This window comes from Macaca thibetana, chromosome 18 (genome assembly GCF_024542745.1).
Source record: "Macaca thibetana thibetana isolate TM-01 chromosome 18, ASM2454274v1, whole genome shotgun sequence".
NCBI classification, from domain to species: Eukaryota; Metazoa; Chordata; class Mammalia; order Primates; family Cercopithecidae; genus Macaca; species Macaca thibetana.
This window is the reverse complement of record NC_065595.1, coordinates 71,995,309-72,010,220: the sequence shown is the minus strand read 5'-3', so window position 1 is coordinate 72,010,220 and position 14,912 is coordinate 71,995,309. Positions and strand designations below refer to the sequence as shown.

The following is a 14,912-nucleotide window of genomic DNA, read 5'->3' as shown; positions in this document are numbered from 1 at the left end:
GAGGCAGGAGAATGGCGTGAATCCAGGAGGCGGAGCTTGCAGTGAGCCAAGACTGCACCACTGCACTCCAGCCTGGGCGACAGAGCGAGACTCCGTTTCCAAAAAAAATAAAAAATAAAAAATAAAAAAATAAAAGTTTCTGATTTTGGAGTGTTGTGGATTTTGAATTTTCAGATTAGGGATACTCAAGTTGTACTAAAACAGGTTGCAAATACTTCCTTGCAAACTTGAAACCATCATAACTTATTCCGAGTTGGTATGTACTAAACCAAAATAACATTTTGAAAAAGTAATTTTTTTCATCAGTTTGTACTGTCTTGACTTTTAGTGCAAATAAACAGCATTTCAGGCTTGGCACAGTGGTTCACGCCTGTAATTTCAGCACTTTGGGAGGCCAAGGCAGGCGGATCACTTGAGGTCAGGAGTTCGAGACACGCGTGGCCAACATGGCAAAACCCCATCTCTACTAAAAATACAAAAATTAGCCAGGCGTGGTGACGGGCGCCTGTAATCCCAGCTACTCGAGACGCTGAGGCAGGAGAATTGCTTGAACATGGGAGGTGTAAGTTGCAGTGAGCCAAGATCACGCCACTGCACTCCAGGCTGGGCGACAGAGCGAGATGATGTCTCAAAATAAATAAATAATTACATAATAAACAAACAAACAAACAAACAACATTTAAAAGGGTTTCAGATTGGAAGCCCCTACAAATCCTCCCTCACTCAGTGACCTCTGGTAGTTTCAATAGCAAAAATGTTTCTAATTTTTCTTTATCCATAGAAATGTACAAGTAAATTTTATCAATGAAACTAAATAGTAAAAAACAAGGGAAAAGGTACCTTTGAAAATACTCATTATTTAAGTATTCTGCCTAAGAAATCACAAATTACTACTGAGTAACAAGGTTAAGAAAAAAGAATGATTGGCTGGCTGTGGTGGCTCACATCTGTAATCCCAGCACTTTGGGAGGCTGAAGTAGGCACATCATGAGATCAAGACCATCCTGGCCAACATGGTGAAACCCCATCTCTACTAAAAATACAAAAATCAGCTGGGCATGGTGGCACGCGCCTGTGGTCCCAGTTACTCGGGAGGCTGAGGCAAGAGAATTGCTTGAACCTGGGAGGCAGAGGTTGCAGTGAGCTGAGATCATGCCACTGCACTCCAGTCTGGTGATGGAGCAAGACTCTGTCTCAAAAAAAGAAAAGAAAAAAGAATGATTAAATGAAACAAATCTGACTCACACCGTAAATCCACAGACTAAACAGGAAACACTATTGCTCCTAACCTCAGTACTACCGAAATGTTGAGCAGCGTGATTCTTTGTGGTGGAGCTATCCTGGGCTTCCTCAGATGTTCGGCAGCCTCCCTGGCCTCACCCAGCTGGTGCCAGTAGCACTCCTGTACTGCCCCCAGTTACGACAAACCAGAGTAACTCCAGACTCTGCCAATGTCCCCTGCGGGTAACACAAGCTCTGGTAGAGAACCACTGCTCCAGATGACAATACACCGAGCTGTTATTAGCACCCTAGAGACTGCACGGTACATAAACGTGCGCTCTGCATTCAGCCAGATAGAATTTGAACCTTGTGTCTACCCCTGACCAGCAAGCAAGATGCAAAATCACAGCCACGCATCTCTCACAGCCTCAGTTTACACAAGTGCAAAATGGCAAGAGTGGTCGTATCTCAGATGGTTGTTTTGAAGATAAAAATGTGATAATCCGGCTGGGCGCGGTGGCTCAAGCCTGTAATCCTTGCACTTTGGGAGGCCGAGACGGGAGGATCACGAGGTCAGGAGATCGAGACCATCCTGGCTAACACGGTGAAACCCCGTCTCTATTAAAAAATACAAAAAACTAGCCGGGCGAGGTGGTGGGCGCCTGTAGTCCGAGCTACTCGGGAGGCTGAGGCAGGAGAATGGCGTAAACCCGGGAGGCAGAGCTTGCAGTGAGCTGAGATCCGGCCACTGCAGTCCAGCCTGGGCAACAGAGCGAGACTCCGTCTCAAAAAAAAAAAAAATGTGACAACCCACCATCTCACTCTGTTTGTGCTGCTGTCACAGATAGATCGGGTAACAATCCACCATCTCACAGATCGGGTAACAATCCACCTGTTTGTGTTGCTTAGAATCTGTTTGTGCTGCTGTCACAGAATACTATAGATCGGCAGCCTGGGCGACAGAGTGAGACTCCGTCTCAAAAAAAAAAAAAAATGCGACAACCCACCATCTCACTCTGTTTGTGTTGCTGTCACAGAATACTACAGATCGGGTAACAATCCACCATCTTAGTCTGTTTGTGTTGCTGTCACAGAATACTACAGATCGGGTAACAATCCACCATCTTAGTCTGTTTGTGTTGCTGTCACAGAATACTAGAGATCGGGTAATTTATAAAGAACAGAAATTTACTCTTCACAGTTCTGGAGGTTGGAAGTCCAAGATCAAGGTGCTGGTTTCTGGTGAGGGCTGCTCTCTGCTTCTTTTTGTTTGAGACAAAGTCTCGCTCTGTTGCCAGGCTGGAGTGCAGTGGCGCAATCTCAGCTCACTGCAACCTCTGCCTCCTGGGTTCAAGCGATTTTACTGCCTCAGCCTCCCGAGTAGGTGGGACTACAGGCGCCCACCACCACGCCCAGCTGATTTTTGTATTTTTAGTAGAGACGGGGTTTCACCATGTTGGTCAGGATAGTCTTATCTCTTGACCTTGTGATCCACCTACCTTGGCCTCCCAAAGTGCTGGGATTACAGGCGTGAGCCATTGTAGCCGGCCGGGCTGCTCTCTGCTTCTAAGATCTCACCTTGAATCCTGCATGTTCCAGAGGGAAGAAATGCTGTGTCCTCGCATGGCAGAAGACAGAAGGGCAAAAAGGCCCAACTCCCTCCCTCAGGCCTTTTTGTAACAGCATTCATCCATTCCCGAGGGCAGAGCCTCAGGAGCTCAACACCTCCCAGAGGGATCCATCTCCCAACACTGTGGTACTGCAGGGTAAGTTTCCAATACAGAACTTTGGGAGACACATTCAGATTACAGCATCCACACAGTGACTGAGGGTAGTGCCCGGAATACAATCAACATGAAACAAATAATCAATACATTTTTATTGCAGTCCTATCATGGTTACGGTATTCAAAACACAGATCATTTCATTTGTTCCTCACAATCAAACTGGCAAGTTGGGACAGCAAGCAGCTTCTGATGAGACGAGTGAGGAAATGCCAAGGTGAGTGTAAGTAACAGAGACAGGGCCGGCTCCCCGGATCCTCCTGCCATGTTAACAGCTCTTCCGCCACTCTGCCAGGCTACTTTATCTTTACAAAGGCACAGCAATGTTAATTCTGAGTCTTCTTGTGAAATAATAGCCATACTCACCCCACAGGCAAACCCCATGCAGTCCACCTCTGTGAGAGGTCAGGGCACCCATCTTTGCAGGTAGGAATCCCACCAGGACCCTGGGTTGTCTTCAAAGGATGCCAAACCCCTGCTTGGTTGATTATTAAATCAAATGGTTCTGCCCTAAATCACTAGAGACTTATCAGAGACTCTTCCTTGAGAACAACCTCAAAATCATGGCCAGTAAACCTAAACAAATCAGAATATATTCAAGAAGCCTGAAAAATACAGTCCGTTTAGTCCTCTCCACAACCCAAGTTTTATCCTTACACAAAATCAGATCGTCAGAGACCTTGAAGGCTCTGAGTGTCTCTTGGGTGCACGTGGAAGCGCGACAGTTGTAAAAATGACCACTAACATCTTTAAACAGCTTTGTCCACCGCAGCTCGTGGGGCCAGTCAAGTGACTCCACAGAAAACAGAGGTCAAGCTCCAGTGTCAAATAAAGCTGTATTTGTCATACATATCTAATTCTAAAAACTTTTAGATATTGTTCATCTTGTAATTTATCACATCCCCTCTTTAACAGTAGGATATAGAACCAAAATGTGAGCTCCAGCCCCACTGCCGAACACCTGTGCAGTTATAAGGCACGCACAACCACGTAGCTGGAGTTTCTTCCGACTGCCTTGCCGTTGCTTCTTTCCTCTACGATTTATCACTTTTATCTCTAATTGCTCTGAATGTGTCTACACAAATGGCTTCAAATCCTTTTTACATATTATGCTGGCAATTAAAAAGCATAAAAACTCTTGTCTTGGGGCTAGCAAATTCAGTCAATGGGTATTTGGTATGGTCTAAATGGGGATGTCCCCCAGCAAATTCACATGTTGAAACCTAGTCTCCAATGTGACAGTACTAAGAGGGGGGCCTTTGGGGAAGTGATTAAGCCAGGAGGGCTCCGGCCCCATGCATGGGCTTGGTGCTCTTATAAAAGAGGCTGGAGGCAGCACTCTCATCCTTCTCACCGTGTGTGGGCACAAAAAGGCAGAGGGCAACCCTCCCCAGACGCCGCATCTGCTGGTGCTCTGATCTTGGGCTTCCCAACCTCCAGAACTGTGAGCAATACATTTCTGTTGTTTATTATAAATTACTCAGTGGTATTTAGCTATAGCCCACTCAGCAGACTAAGACAGTATTTGTGCTGACAACTGATAAAATAAAACTTAACGTGAAAGTTAGTATTTTAAACAGCTCCAAGTGGATTTACCCAAAGATGTGTTCCTAAAACTCTGGGTATATTTTTAAATGTCCAAATTAAAATGAAACTTAAGATATACCTAATGTAAATAACGAGTTAATGGATGCAGCACACCAACATGGCACATGTATACATATGTAACAAACCTGCTGTTGTGTACATGTACTCTAGAACATAAAGTATAATAAAAAATAAATAAATAAATAAACACCCAGGAGCGCTGCTGGGCCTGCAGGTCTCTGTCGAGTCTCTGTTCCACAGGATGGGGTTTGTTAAAGTTGTTGAGAATAAGGCCTACTTTAAGAGGTACCAAGTGAAATTTAGAAGATGACGATAGGGTAAAACTGATTATCACGCTCAGAAGCACTGGAGATACAGGATAAAAAAAAATACAACAAAATAAAATGAAACTTAAAAGCATTAGAAAGACTAATACCTGTAAGAATACTATGTTGGCTGCTATTGTAACTTGCCAATTCTACAAAGCATATAAATTACTCCTTAACTTGCTTGTAAGTCTAGATAATTACATATTTTCACTTATAAAAGGCAGAGTATATAATTTACAACGTTAAACCAATAGTTATAACACGCCATAAACTCCAGGGGAAGGGAAAAGCAATAAAATGATCTTACTGTGAACTTTACGCCTGGTTGTGATCGGTTTCCAAGTTGTTTGATTTCTAGTCTAGCCAACATGCAAGATAATCGAGTAGGTGCAAATAATACAGAGATGATAATGTCTTCCTTTGGGTGAATTCTGATCTCACAGTTACTGGTCAATCGCTGTTCTGAACCAAAAGTGTTCTGAAGCTACAATTTAAAAACAGTAACTGCATAAAACACAGCAGTAGCACAAACAAAACATACCATTAACACCAATTCTTAAAAGGTAACAACACAAAAGGGTCTGCATAGGTAAGTGCTGCAGACCCAGACAAAAGGCACAAGAACCCGCGTACTCTACGAACCTGAAAGCAGTCCTGATCTTGTCCTCTAACTAGCAGTCGTAAATGTTGCGTTGTGGATGCAGAATTATTTCTCAAAGCTAGTTTCTGAAGCCTAAAAACAATTACACATTTTAAATATAGTTTTTCTCCATGGATATTGCTATTGTTATAAGAACAAAGCCAATTAAAAACAACCACAACGTCTAGAGAAGAACTGCCTACATGAGCCATTTCAGCAGCCTGCAATTGTCTCCCCACAGTCCTAGACTCTATGTTTCTGAAAATGTAGCCTCAAGACTCACCCTATAGAGGCTTTTTGGTTTAATCTCTCTCCAGATATAGCCCTGCAGCTGACCTTATTATTTATACTACGTGTATAGGTATTATCTGTCATATAAAACATCCATCAATGAAAATCCAGGTGAAGAAATTCATCAAGTCATTAAGTCAATATCACCCCTAGCTGGAATACCTAGCTTATCCAAGCGAGCTTTCAGGGAAACAAGGGGTCCTAGGCTAAGAGGCTCATTTGCACAAAGTAGTCTTTTTTTTTTTTTTTGAGACGGAGTCTCGCTCTGTTGCCCAGGCTGGAGTGCAGTGGCCGGATCTCAGCTCACTGAAAGCTCCGCCTCCCGAGTTTACGCCATTCTCCTGCCTCAGCCTCCCGAGTAGCTGGGACTACAGGCGCCCGCCACCTCGCCCGGCTAGTTTTTTGTATTTTTTAGTAGAGACGGGGTTTCACCGGGTTAGCCAGGATGGTCTCGATCTCCTGACCTCGTGATCCGCCCGTCTCGGCCTCCCAAAGTGCAAGGATTACAGGCTTGAGCCACCGCGCCCGGCCACAAAGTAGTCTTTTAAACAGTATATTGAATTAACTCTACTTTTAAAGAAGCTACAATGCAAAAGAATGGACATATAATAGCACCTGACTGATAAAAACACTTCAATTGTGGAAACTATGTGAATCCTGTCTTCACTGGAAAACAGAGAATACATGAGTAAATCTCTGTTTTATTCAAAGTTGGAGAATATCAGCAGCTAATAAACCAGCAGCTGAGGTCTACGTCTCATCTACCTTGTGTTAAGAGAAACGCAGACAACTTTGGCTATTGACACCTCCAGGAAAAGCCTTCCACAGGGACAATGACTGGGGAAGAATTACCTGAAAGAAACATTATTTTGTAAAGTTTTCATTCTCATGTATTTATTTTATAACTTGTAAAGCCCTGTCTGTGGTTATCATTTTCAAGTACAGAGCTATCAGGCGGGATAGGAGAGGCTAGGTCTCCATAGAGCTGTCAGGCGGGATGGGAGAGGCTAGGTCTCCAGAGTCACATCATCAGTGAAACGCACTTGAAAGTCAAGAACAAGCCAGTTACTGCTCGAGTGATGTGTAATTGTTTCTGCCACAGGCTTCTCAGAGACGTTTCTTCCAGAGATCCTTTTAAAGATAAACCTGTACAATACAGGGAGTCTCAAAAAAAAAAAAAAAAACCCCACCAAACAATTTTACAGTAAATACTACCTCCCATTTCCTAAGGTACCCCTCTCCCCTACATGCTCCATTCAGTGTGGTCGGGAAGTTTGACACCCAAGTCTGGTGCATTAAAAACACTTCTATGGGTTTTGCTAAAACCATGCGGTTGCTGACTGAGAAATTTAGATCATTCAGAAGAATGGATGTACTGCATATTCTCTGTGCAGCTCTCCATAAATCTGTCTCTTAGCTGGCTTTTGACAACTACAGAGTGGCAGTGAGTTTAAGGGGATACTCCCTCCTCAGCAGCAACTGTACTGTTGGTCATGTGTCAGGTGCTCTTTGAAGGACTGGAATATACGTGAAAGAAAAGCTGAATCAGGACACGCGCCCATCTAGGAGGTTTTTCCAGTTCTGCACAATTGAGCCTGAAGAGTGTCTACTATGACAAAATTTTCCTGCAAACATTAATTTGTGGTCTGCTCCAAAATATGTATAAATAGTGGACTATTTGTCAGTCTTTGACACTTACTGTGTTCTACCAAGAGGGACGCCTCCCCAAGCCAGAAATTGTTTGTTGGACAAAATCGATGGAATATCTAAGCAAGGTCCAGGTGACACAGGTTTACTTCCTGAAGAAATGACTTCACCTTTTAACATGACTTCATACTGAGGTCCAAATGGCTGCACAAGTATTTTCAACATCCTAAGAAAGAATTCTGAGTTGAAGGTCCTGTATTTGATTCTTTTCCCAACTATTTCCTACATGTTTCCATTGTTCAAAAGACTGAGCTAGGTGCTGGGGATATGATGCTATTCCCACCCTTAGAGTTTGTGCTGCAGAGAAGAATACAGACAAGGAGAGAGACGATCACAATGGCACCTGCACGTGGGGGGTGTGAGAAGCCATCGTGCTTTGGGAATGCTATTTATGAGACATTTGGGAACAGCGGAGGAAAGTCTCCCAGAAGGCGCCAGCCCAGGGAGGTTGAGAGCAAGCATTCCAGGCAGTGGCATTCACGCTGGTGCAGACCAGACTCTTCTCTTCTGTAAGGTCACAAGAAGAGACTGAGCGCACGGTGAAGTGTTCTATAACCCAGGCAGGGGGATAAGCCATGTGTGTGTCAGAGGAGAGTATACTTTAAGCTAGGGTAACACAAGCAAGCTCAGTACTCATGACAGTGGGACTCTGACTCTAAGTTGATACTCACTCATGATTTGGGTGCCAAGAAGTCATGGGCTTAGAGAAGAAATGGAGAAAGATCTTAACAGCTGACACGGTCAACTAATACTTTCAGGAGAAAAAGTGAGAAACATCAGGCCAGGCATGGTGGCTCACGCCTGTAATCCCAGCACTTTGGGAGGCCGAGACGGGCGGATCACGAGGTCAGGAGATCGAGACCATCCTGGCTAACACAGTGAAACCCCGTCTCTACTAAAAAAATACAAAAAACTAGCTGGGCGAGGTGGCGGGTGCCTGTAGTCCCAGCTACTTGGGAGGCTGAGGCAGGAGAATGGCTCAAACCCGGGAGGCGGAGCTTGCAGTGAGCTGAGATCCAGCCACTGCACTCCAGACTGGGCGACAGAGTGAGACTCCCTCTCAAAAAAAAAAAAAAAAAAAAGTGAGAAACATCAAATTGATCTTTTATTATTTACTTTTGTCAGAATATACTTGAAAATAATAATTTCTTCATTTCTATTCAGGTGGTTTAAAAGAAGATTTTTAGTTTAAAAAAGAGAAGACAATCTGAAGCTAAATGAAAGGAGATTAAACAGAGTCATACCATCTGTTAGGTAAGAAATATATGGACTTTGTCATTCAGGCTGTGAAATTTTGAAGCACATGTGAGTGGCTGTTTTGAGAGACGAGTAAAACTGTCATTAAAACTTTTTTTTTTCAGACGGACTCTTGCTCTGTCGCCCAGCCTGGAGTGCAGAGGTGTGATCTTGGCTCACTGCAACCTCCGCCTTCTGGGTTCAAGCGATTCTCCCACCTCAGACTCCCGAGTAGCTGAAACTACAGGTGCACACCACCACATCCTGCTAATTTTTGCATTTTTAGTAGAGACAGGGTTTGGCCATGTTGCCCAAGCTGGTCCTGACCTCAGGTGATCCACCCGCCTCGGCCTCCCAAAGTGCTGGGATTACAGGCGTGAGCCACTGTGCCCGGCCCATTATAACATTTTTGTGTTACCTTTCCTCACAGGCTTCAGGATCCTTTGGAGTAAATGAAACAATAACCTCATGTTCTTCTCCAGGTTTAAGGAATAGATTCTTTGGATCCACTGAAAAGTGACTTCCTTGTTCTGGGACCTAAATATAGTTACATAATCATAACTGAATGCCAACGTACAAACCTCAGCTTTCACTCAGTGCTCAGTGGCTCCTGCCGCACGTGCCCGTCTCACTTACTAGGACAGGTTGTTTGTCCTCTTCTCATCTGTCACGGTCTCAACTTGCCCTGTTCTCTTGGAAAGGATATTTCTTTCTCTTCTACAGCAAACCTTATCTTCCATCTCACCCCCAATTTTGGATCACTAACCCCCTCTCACTCACCCTCAGATCTCAGAAATGATGTCAACGTGTGTGGATCACTCTCCACCAACTCCAACCAAAGGGTGACATGCATGTTTTTCAGGAACTAATCTAAGAACTTGGTTGTCATATTCAAGACACTGGACTTCAAACTTAAAAGCGCCACAGCATACATTTTACGTTATGTAACACCCAGTTTTTAAAAACTCTCAGTGATTCTTTCATCTGAGGCTCAGGGCACTCTGTTGGGCCAGCAAGGGCACAAGAGCCCTGCAGAAAGTAAGGAGCTCTCGCAGTCTGAGGAAAGCCTATCGTATGGCACTCTGATGGAAGTGCATACCTTGATATCCAAATAAACTTCAATGTTCCCAGCATTTTTCAAAGGTAAGTGCTGCTTTGTTGAGGAAGCCACTTTGGCCAAGAAATGCATCGTCTGGAGGATGGGGCAAGATAGACATTTCAACGAACTGTCACAAAGTGAAATCAGCATGAATGAAAGCAGTAATGGCAGAAAGGAGGACTGAGGCTACCTGCAAGTCCCTGGGAGCGTGGATCCTAGCTATTCCCGCTCTTGCTCGGAGACTCACACTTCTAAGAACTGGCGTAGGGTTTGGGCTGTCTACTTCTATATCAACTTTTGCGAAGAATTCTTCTGCTGAGTCCAGAACCTCTAAAAAAAAAAAAAAAAAAAATACATTCTTTTAGCTCAGAGACCAGAGAGTTATTTAATTCTAAATGCCATCAGCAGTCTCACACAGTGCCCTTAGGGGCAATAAGAACATTTAGGCAAGAAGATTTTTAAGAGTTAAAAGAATAGAAATGAGTGAAGAGAAAGGTGGAAAAAGAAAGAAAACATTCAACTGGTAAATGTGGTAAGATCAATTAATAGAAAACATTTGAAAAGGTTTTCAGTGCTACCTGCAGGAGTTACCCACACTTACACAGGATTGACCCAAAACAGCATGCCATCTGCCTCAATTTCAAAAAAACATAAAATACTTGACAAATTTCGAGGTACTGACACTTACTGATAAAGGAAATACATCTCAAATTTGTAGTTTATTTAGCTACAGATTAAAGCAGTTCCCACACAATGTAAACATGATACCTGAAGAGCTGATCTGTTTCTTTGGACTATGGAAAAGAACCCAAATCATCAGAAATTCTGGATCCTATTAAAATTAAAAGAAAAATTTGACTTAATGTAAACTGGTATTAAGATTAAAATCTTAATGAAAGAAAAGCAGTTTAGAAGCTTAATCTCCTCTTTAATTCTAAGCCAGTTCTCTCCTACCTGTCCATCATAACTAGCTGGCATCATGTGGTTGACCACAGAAGGGCCTACTAGCCGGGTGACCACATCAGTGCAAGGAGCAGCTTCCACAGGAGCTCGGACGGGTTCCTTGGAAAACATGAAACAGCGCCAGGCTACGGCGTTCTGTTCAGAAATACAAGAATCCGTTCAGTAAAGCCAACAGTGTAATGCTAAGCTTGTTAACAAAATCCTTAAAAAAATGTGCTTTCATAAGATCAGTGCATTCTGTAAACAGTTTCTTACTGTATGTTCGTACTTACAGCATTAATAATCAGTCTAATTGGCACAGTGGCATGCGTTCGGTTTATCAATTTTAGTGGGAGAGCTTTCCAGCCTCCATAAGTCAAGTCACCAAAATCAAGAACATCTTTCTTTTCTGTTTCTACCTAATTACCAAAAAAAGGGAATGATTGAAAAGTAATATATTAATAAATAGCACAACATGTATGTTCATATGACTGCCATTTCTAGCCACAAATTATGAGTTAGCATTAAGTAAAACTTACTACATTTTCCCAGGCTATTTAACAACTGCTTATTTTCTACAAAAATAAATGTTAATTTATTCTTTTGAGGTAGTCGATGTACCCAAATATATTATAGAATTTAGCTGCTGTTACTTTGAAAAGACTGTATCTTAAGATGAACTGATAATTTTATAAAATTATAGACCCCTTTTCAATGAGTTCTATTATTAGAATAATGACTTCTCAATTCCTTTCAAAAATACTATGAATATCTTGGCATTTTCAGATGTAATCTGCAAATGTTAAAATGGTATCAAAACAGACATATCAAAAGTTTAAAACAAGTGCCTATGATCATGACAGACTCACTTCCCTAAATGCGGGAACCAATCAAACTCAGACCCTCACACACCCATATGTGGAAACGTTTGACACTACAGGAACCCTCACTGGATATCAAAATTCATGAATGTCCCTGACAGGAAATGTCACAGTATTTGCATATAGCCTAGGCACATCCTCCTGTATACTTCAAACCATCTCTAGATTACTGACAGTACCTAATATAATGTAAATGCTATGTAAATAGCTGTTACACTTTATTATTATTAGAGAATAATGAAATAATGACAAGAAAAAAATGTCTATACATGTGCAATACAGAAGCAACTACCCCTTTTTTTATTCTATTTCTGATCCAAGGTTGGTAAAACACAAGAATGCAAAACCCACAGATTCAGAGGACAGACTGTATTACACACACACACACACACACACACACACACACACGTGCACCCATTTTGTTTTGCGCTACCCAAACACAAAATAAGTGGAGATCAAAGGCAGACCACTAAGTGGGAGCTGATTTCCATGGTGGCCCAGGAAGGTCTGGGTTCCAGACTTGCCCTCAAGGTGGTAGAGCTTTAATACGTTCCAGAGAACAGAAGATGTGACTTCAAGCTTGTTATGAGCAGGGCGAGGCTAGAATGGAATTTGAAATCTGCACATAAATCCCAGAAATTCAAAGGAATGAAATGAAAAGGGAACTGCAAAAACTGTTCACATGTCTATGGAGTCAGCAAGGAACCTGTCCAGAGATGGGTGGCACAGAAGATTATTTGCAAGAACATGAAAGCCTAGGCCTAGGCCACATGGGACAGGGGATCCCCAAGTTGAAAAAAATCACAAAGGCTTTTAACATCTCCAACATTTCTGCAAAAGTACTCTCTAGAGACACTTCCAAAGACTAAGACACGTCATGGGATTCCTAAAGCAAAAAGCAGCCTCAATGAATGTGAGCTCACATTAAAATTTTTTAAATATCAAAAAATTAGAAGCCACTGGAAGAAAATCAGAAAGACTCAGCAAAAGTAACTAGTAGAAGCATTAGTATCCCAAGAACTAGAAACATGAAATAAACTATGAAGTAAATTCACTTTAAATGTAGATTACAGGGCTGGGCGTGGTGGCTCACGCCTGTAATCCCAGCACTTTGGGAGGCCGAGGCGGGTGGATCACAAGGTCAGGAGATCGAGACCATCCTGGCTAACATGGTGAAACCCCATCTCTACTAAAATACAAAAAAAAAAAAAAAAGAAAGATTAGCCGGGCGTGGTGGCGGGTGCCTGTGGTCCCAGCTACTTGGGCGGCCAAAGCAGGAGAATGGCGTAAGCCCGGGAGGCGGAGCTTGCAGTGAGCCGAGATTGCGCCACGGCACTCCAGCCTGGGTGACAGAGCGAGACTCTGTCTCAAAAAAAAAATTAAAAAAACTTAGATAACAGAGTCCATAACAGAGGGAAAAGCAAGAGATTCATGAAGCAATGGTGAGCAAAAAGATGTATAAATAGCTTGATAAATCTGTTTACAATGTTAATGTTGGGACTGTAAAAACTGTTTAGAACTAAAACATTAGTCAAAGGTAATACGGAAGGAAAAGATGAGCATTTAAATGAGATGCTGTCTTCGTCTTGTTGGAGGAGCTTGCTTTAGTTAGACATCTCATTATTGAAGTTACATATTAATGTTGAAAGTGAACTATTTGAGTGAGTTCAGATGGTAACATGGCATTTTGAATACTGACTTCCTTTCTTGATTTGCCTGGTGACCGAATTACTAGTGACTAGTTTACAAACTAGGCCATTCAAGGAAGTCAAGTTAGCGTAAAAGAAACATGTCACCTAAATGCTCCTGATGGTGTTGAAATGTCCACCTTCTTAAACTGTGTGATGAAATTAGTTCTAAAGAAGATACCAGGCCAACCCTGTAGTGCCCCCAGTTTGTTGCAGAATCTCATGTTTTAGATGTTATACAAGAGTCCTATTTGCCCCAGTTAATGCCTGTCTTGTGGACTGGCTGGCTCTTTTAGAACTCTGTCCAAAGAGTGCAGGGAATATAACTTGTAAAGCCTCCCACAACTGGCAGTATGTATGTGGGTGTGTTTAACCAAATCTTGAAAGCTTACAATAGAGCTGCATAGTGATAGTATTTATTAAAGAATCACAATTGTAAACATGAGCACAACTTACGGATTCTAGCTTACTTCTTTTGTAACTACAGACTGTATTTTTGCTGCTGTTATATTAGAATAATTTTTAAATGTCACCTTGAAATAGAAATATGTATTTTAAGCACTCATGGAAAAAATGAACGCTTTTTAAATGTGTGTTATTTTCTCCGTAAGAACTGTAAACATTAAACTAAACAAATTACCTATAATGAAACTGATGAAGGTCTTCTGAGCAAGCTGGTTTGGCCAGAGAGCATACACAAACTTTTATATACTACAGAATGCTATTACACTTGGGAAATTATCTTGTCTAACCTGAATTTATATCCCATGGTGATAACACGGTATATGTATTGTTATTAAAGTAAGTGACCATGTTTAAAAAAAAAAAAAACTATTAGAACTGATTTAAAAACTTTCAGTAAAGTTACAGGATACAAAATTAACATATAAAAGTCAGTAGCATTTCTATACGCCAACACTGAACTATGTGAAAAAGAAATTTAAAAAGTAATCCCATTTACAATAGCCACACATAAAATTAAATACCTAGGAATTAACTTAATCAAAGAAGTAAAAGACCTCTATAATGAAAACTATAAAACACTGATAAAGGAAATTGAAGAGGACACCAAAAAATAGAAAAACATTCCGTGTTTACAGACTGGAAGAATCAACATTGTTAAAATGTCCATACTACTTCACAGAAATAGAAAAACAAAATCCTAAAATTTACATGGAACCACAAAAGACCTGGAATAGACAAGCTATCCCAACCAAAAAGAATAAAACTGGAGGAATCACATTACCTGACTTCAAATTATACTACAGAGCCACAGTAACCAAAACAGCATGGTACTGGCATAAAAACAGATACACAGACTAAAGGAACAGAATAGAGGACCCAAACACAAATCCGCACACCTACAGAGAACTCATTTTTGACAAAGGTGCCAAGAACATACACTGGGGAAAAGACTGTCTCTTCAATAAATGGTGCCGGGAAAACTGGATATCCATATGCAGAAGAGTGAAACTAGACCGTGTCTCTTGCCATATACAAAAATCAA

General features: G+C 41.9%; 1 protein-coding gene across 7 annotated transcripts in view; it reads right to left on the bottom strand.

Moving 5' to 3' along the window:
- CEP192 (centrosomal protein 192) overlaps nucleotides 1-14,912 on the bottom strand; it is a 143,262-nt gene that overhangs the window by 46,774 nt on the left and 81,576 nt on the right. For all 7 annotated transcript variants that reach the window (XM_050767533.1, XM_050767535.1, XM_050767537.1 and 4 more), the window contains 9 exons: nucleotides 11,130-11,255; nucleotides 10,849-10,992; nucleotides 10,663-10,726; nucleotides 10,085-10,224; nucleotides 9,895-9,987; nucleotides 9,214-9,332; nucleotides 7,552-7,725; nucleotides 5,564-5,654; nucleotides 5,229-5,405 (listed from right to left, as the gene is read on the bottom strand). In XM_050767533.1, coding sequence (XP_050623490.1) covers nucleotides 5,229-5,405; nucleotides 5,564-5,654; nucleotides 7,552-7,725; nucleotides 9,214-9,332; nucleotides 9,895-9,987; nucleotides 10,085-10,224; nucleotides 10,663-10,726; nucleotides 10,849-10,992; nucleotides 11,130-11,255 — 1,128 coding nt within the window. The remainder of the gene's footprint in view (nucleotides 1-5,228; nucleotides 5,406-5,563; nucleotides 5,655-7,551; nucleotides 7,726-9,213; nucleotides 9,333-9,894; nucleotides 9,988-10,084; nucleotides 10,225-10,662; nucleotides 10,727-10,848; nucleotides 10,993-11,129; nucleotides 11,256-14,912) is intronic.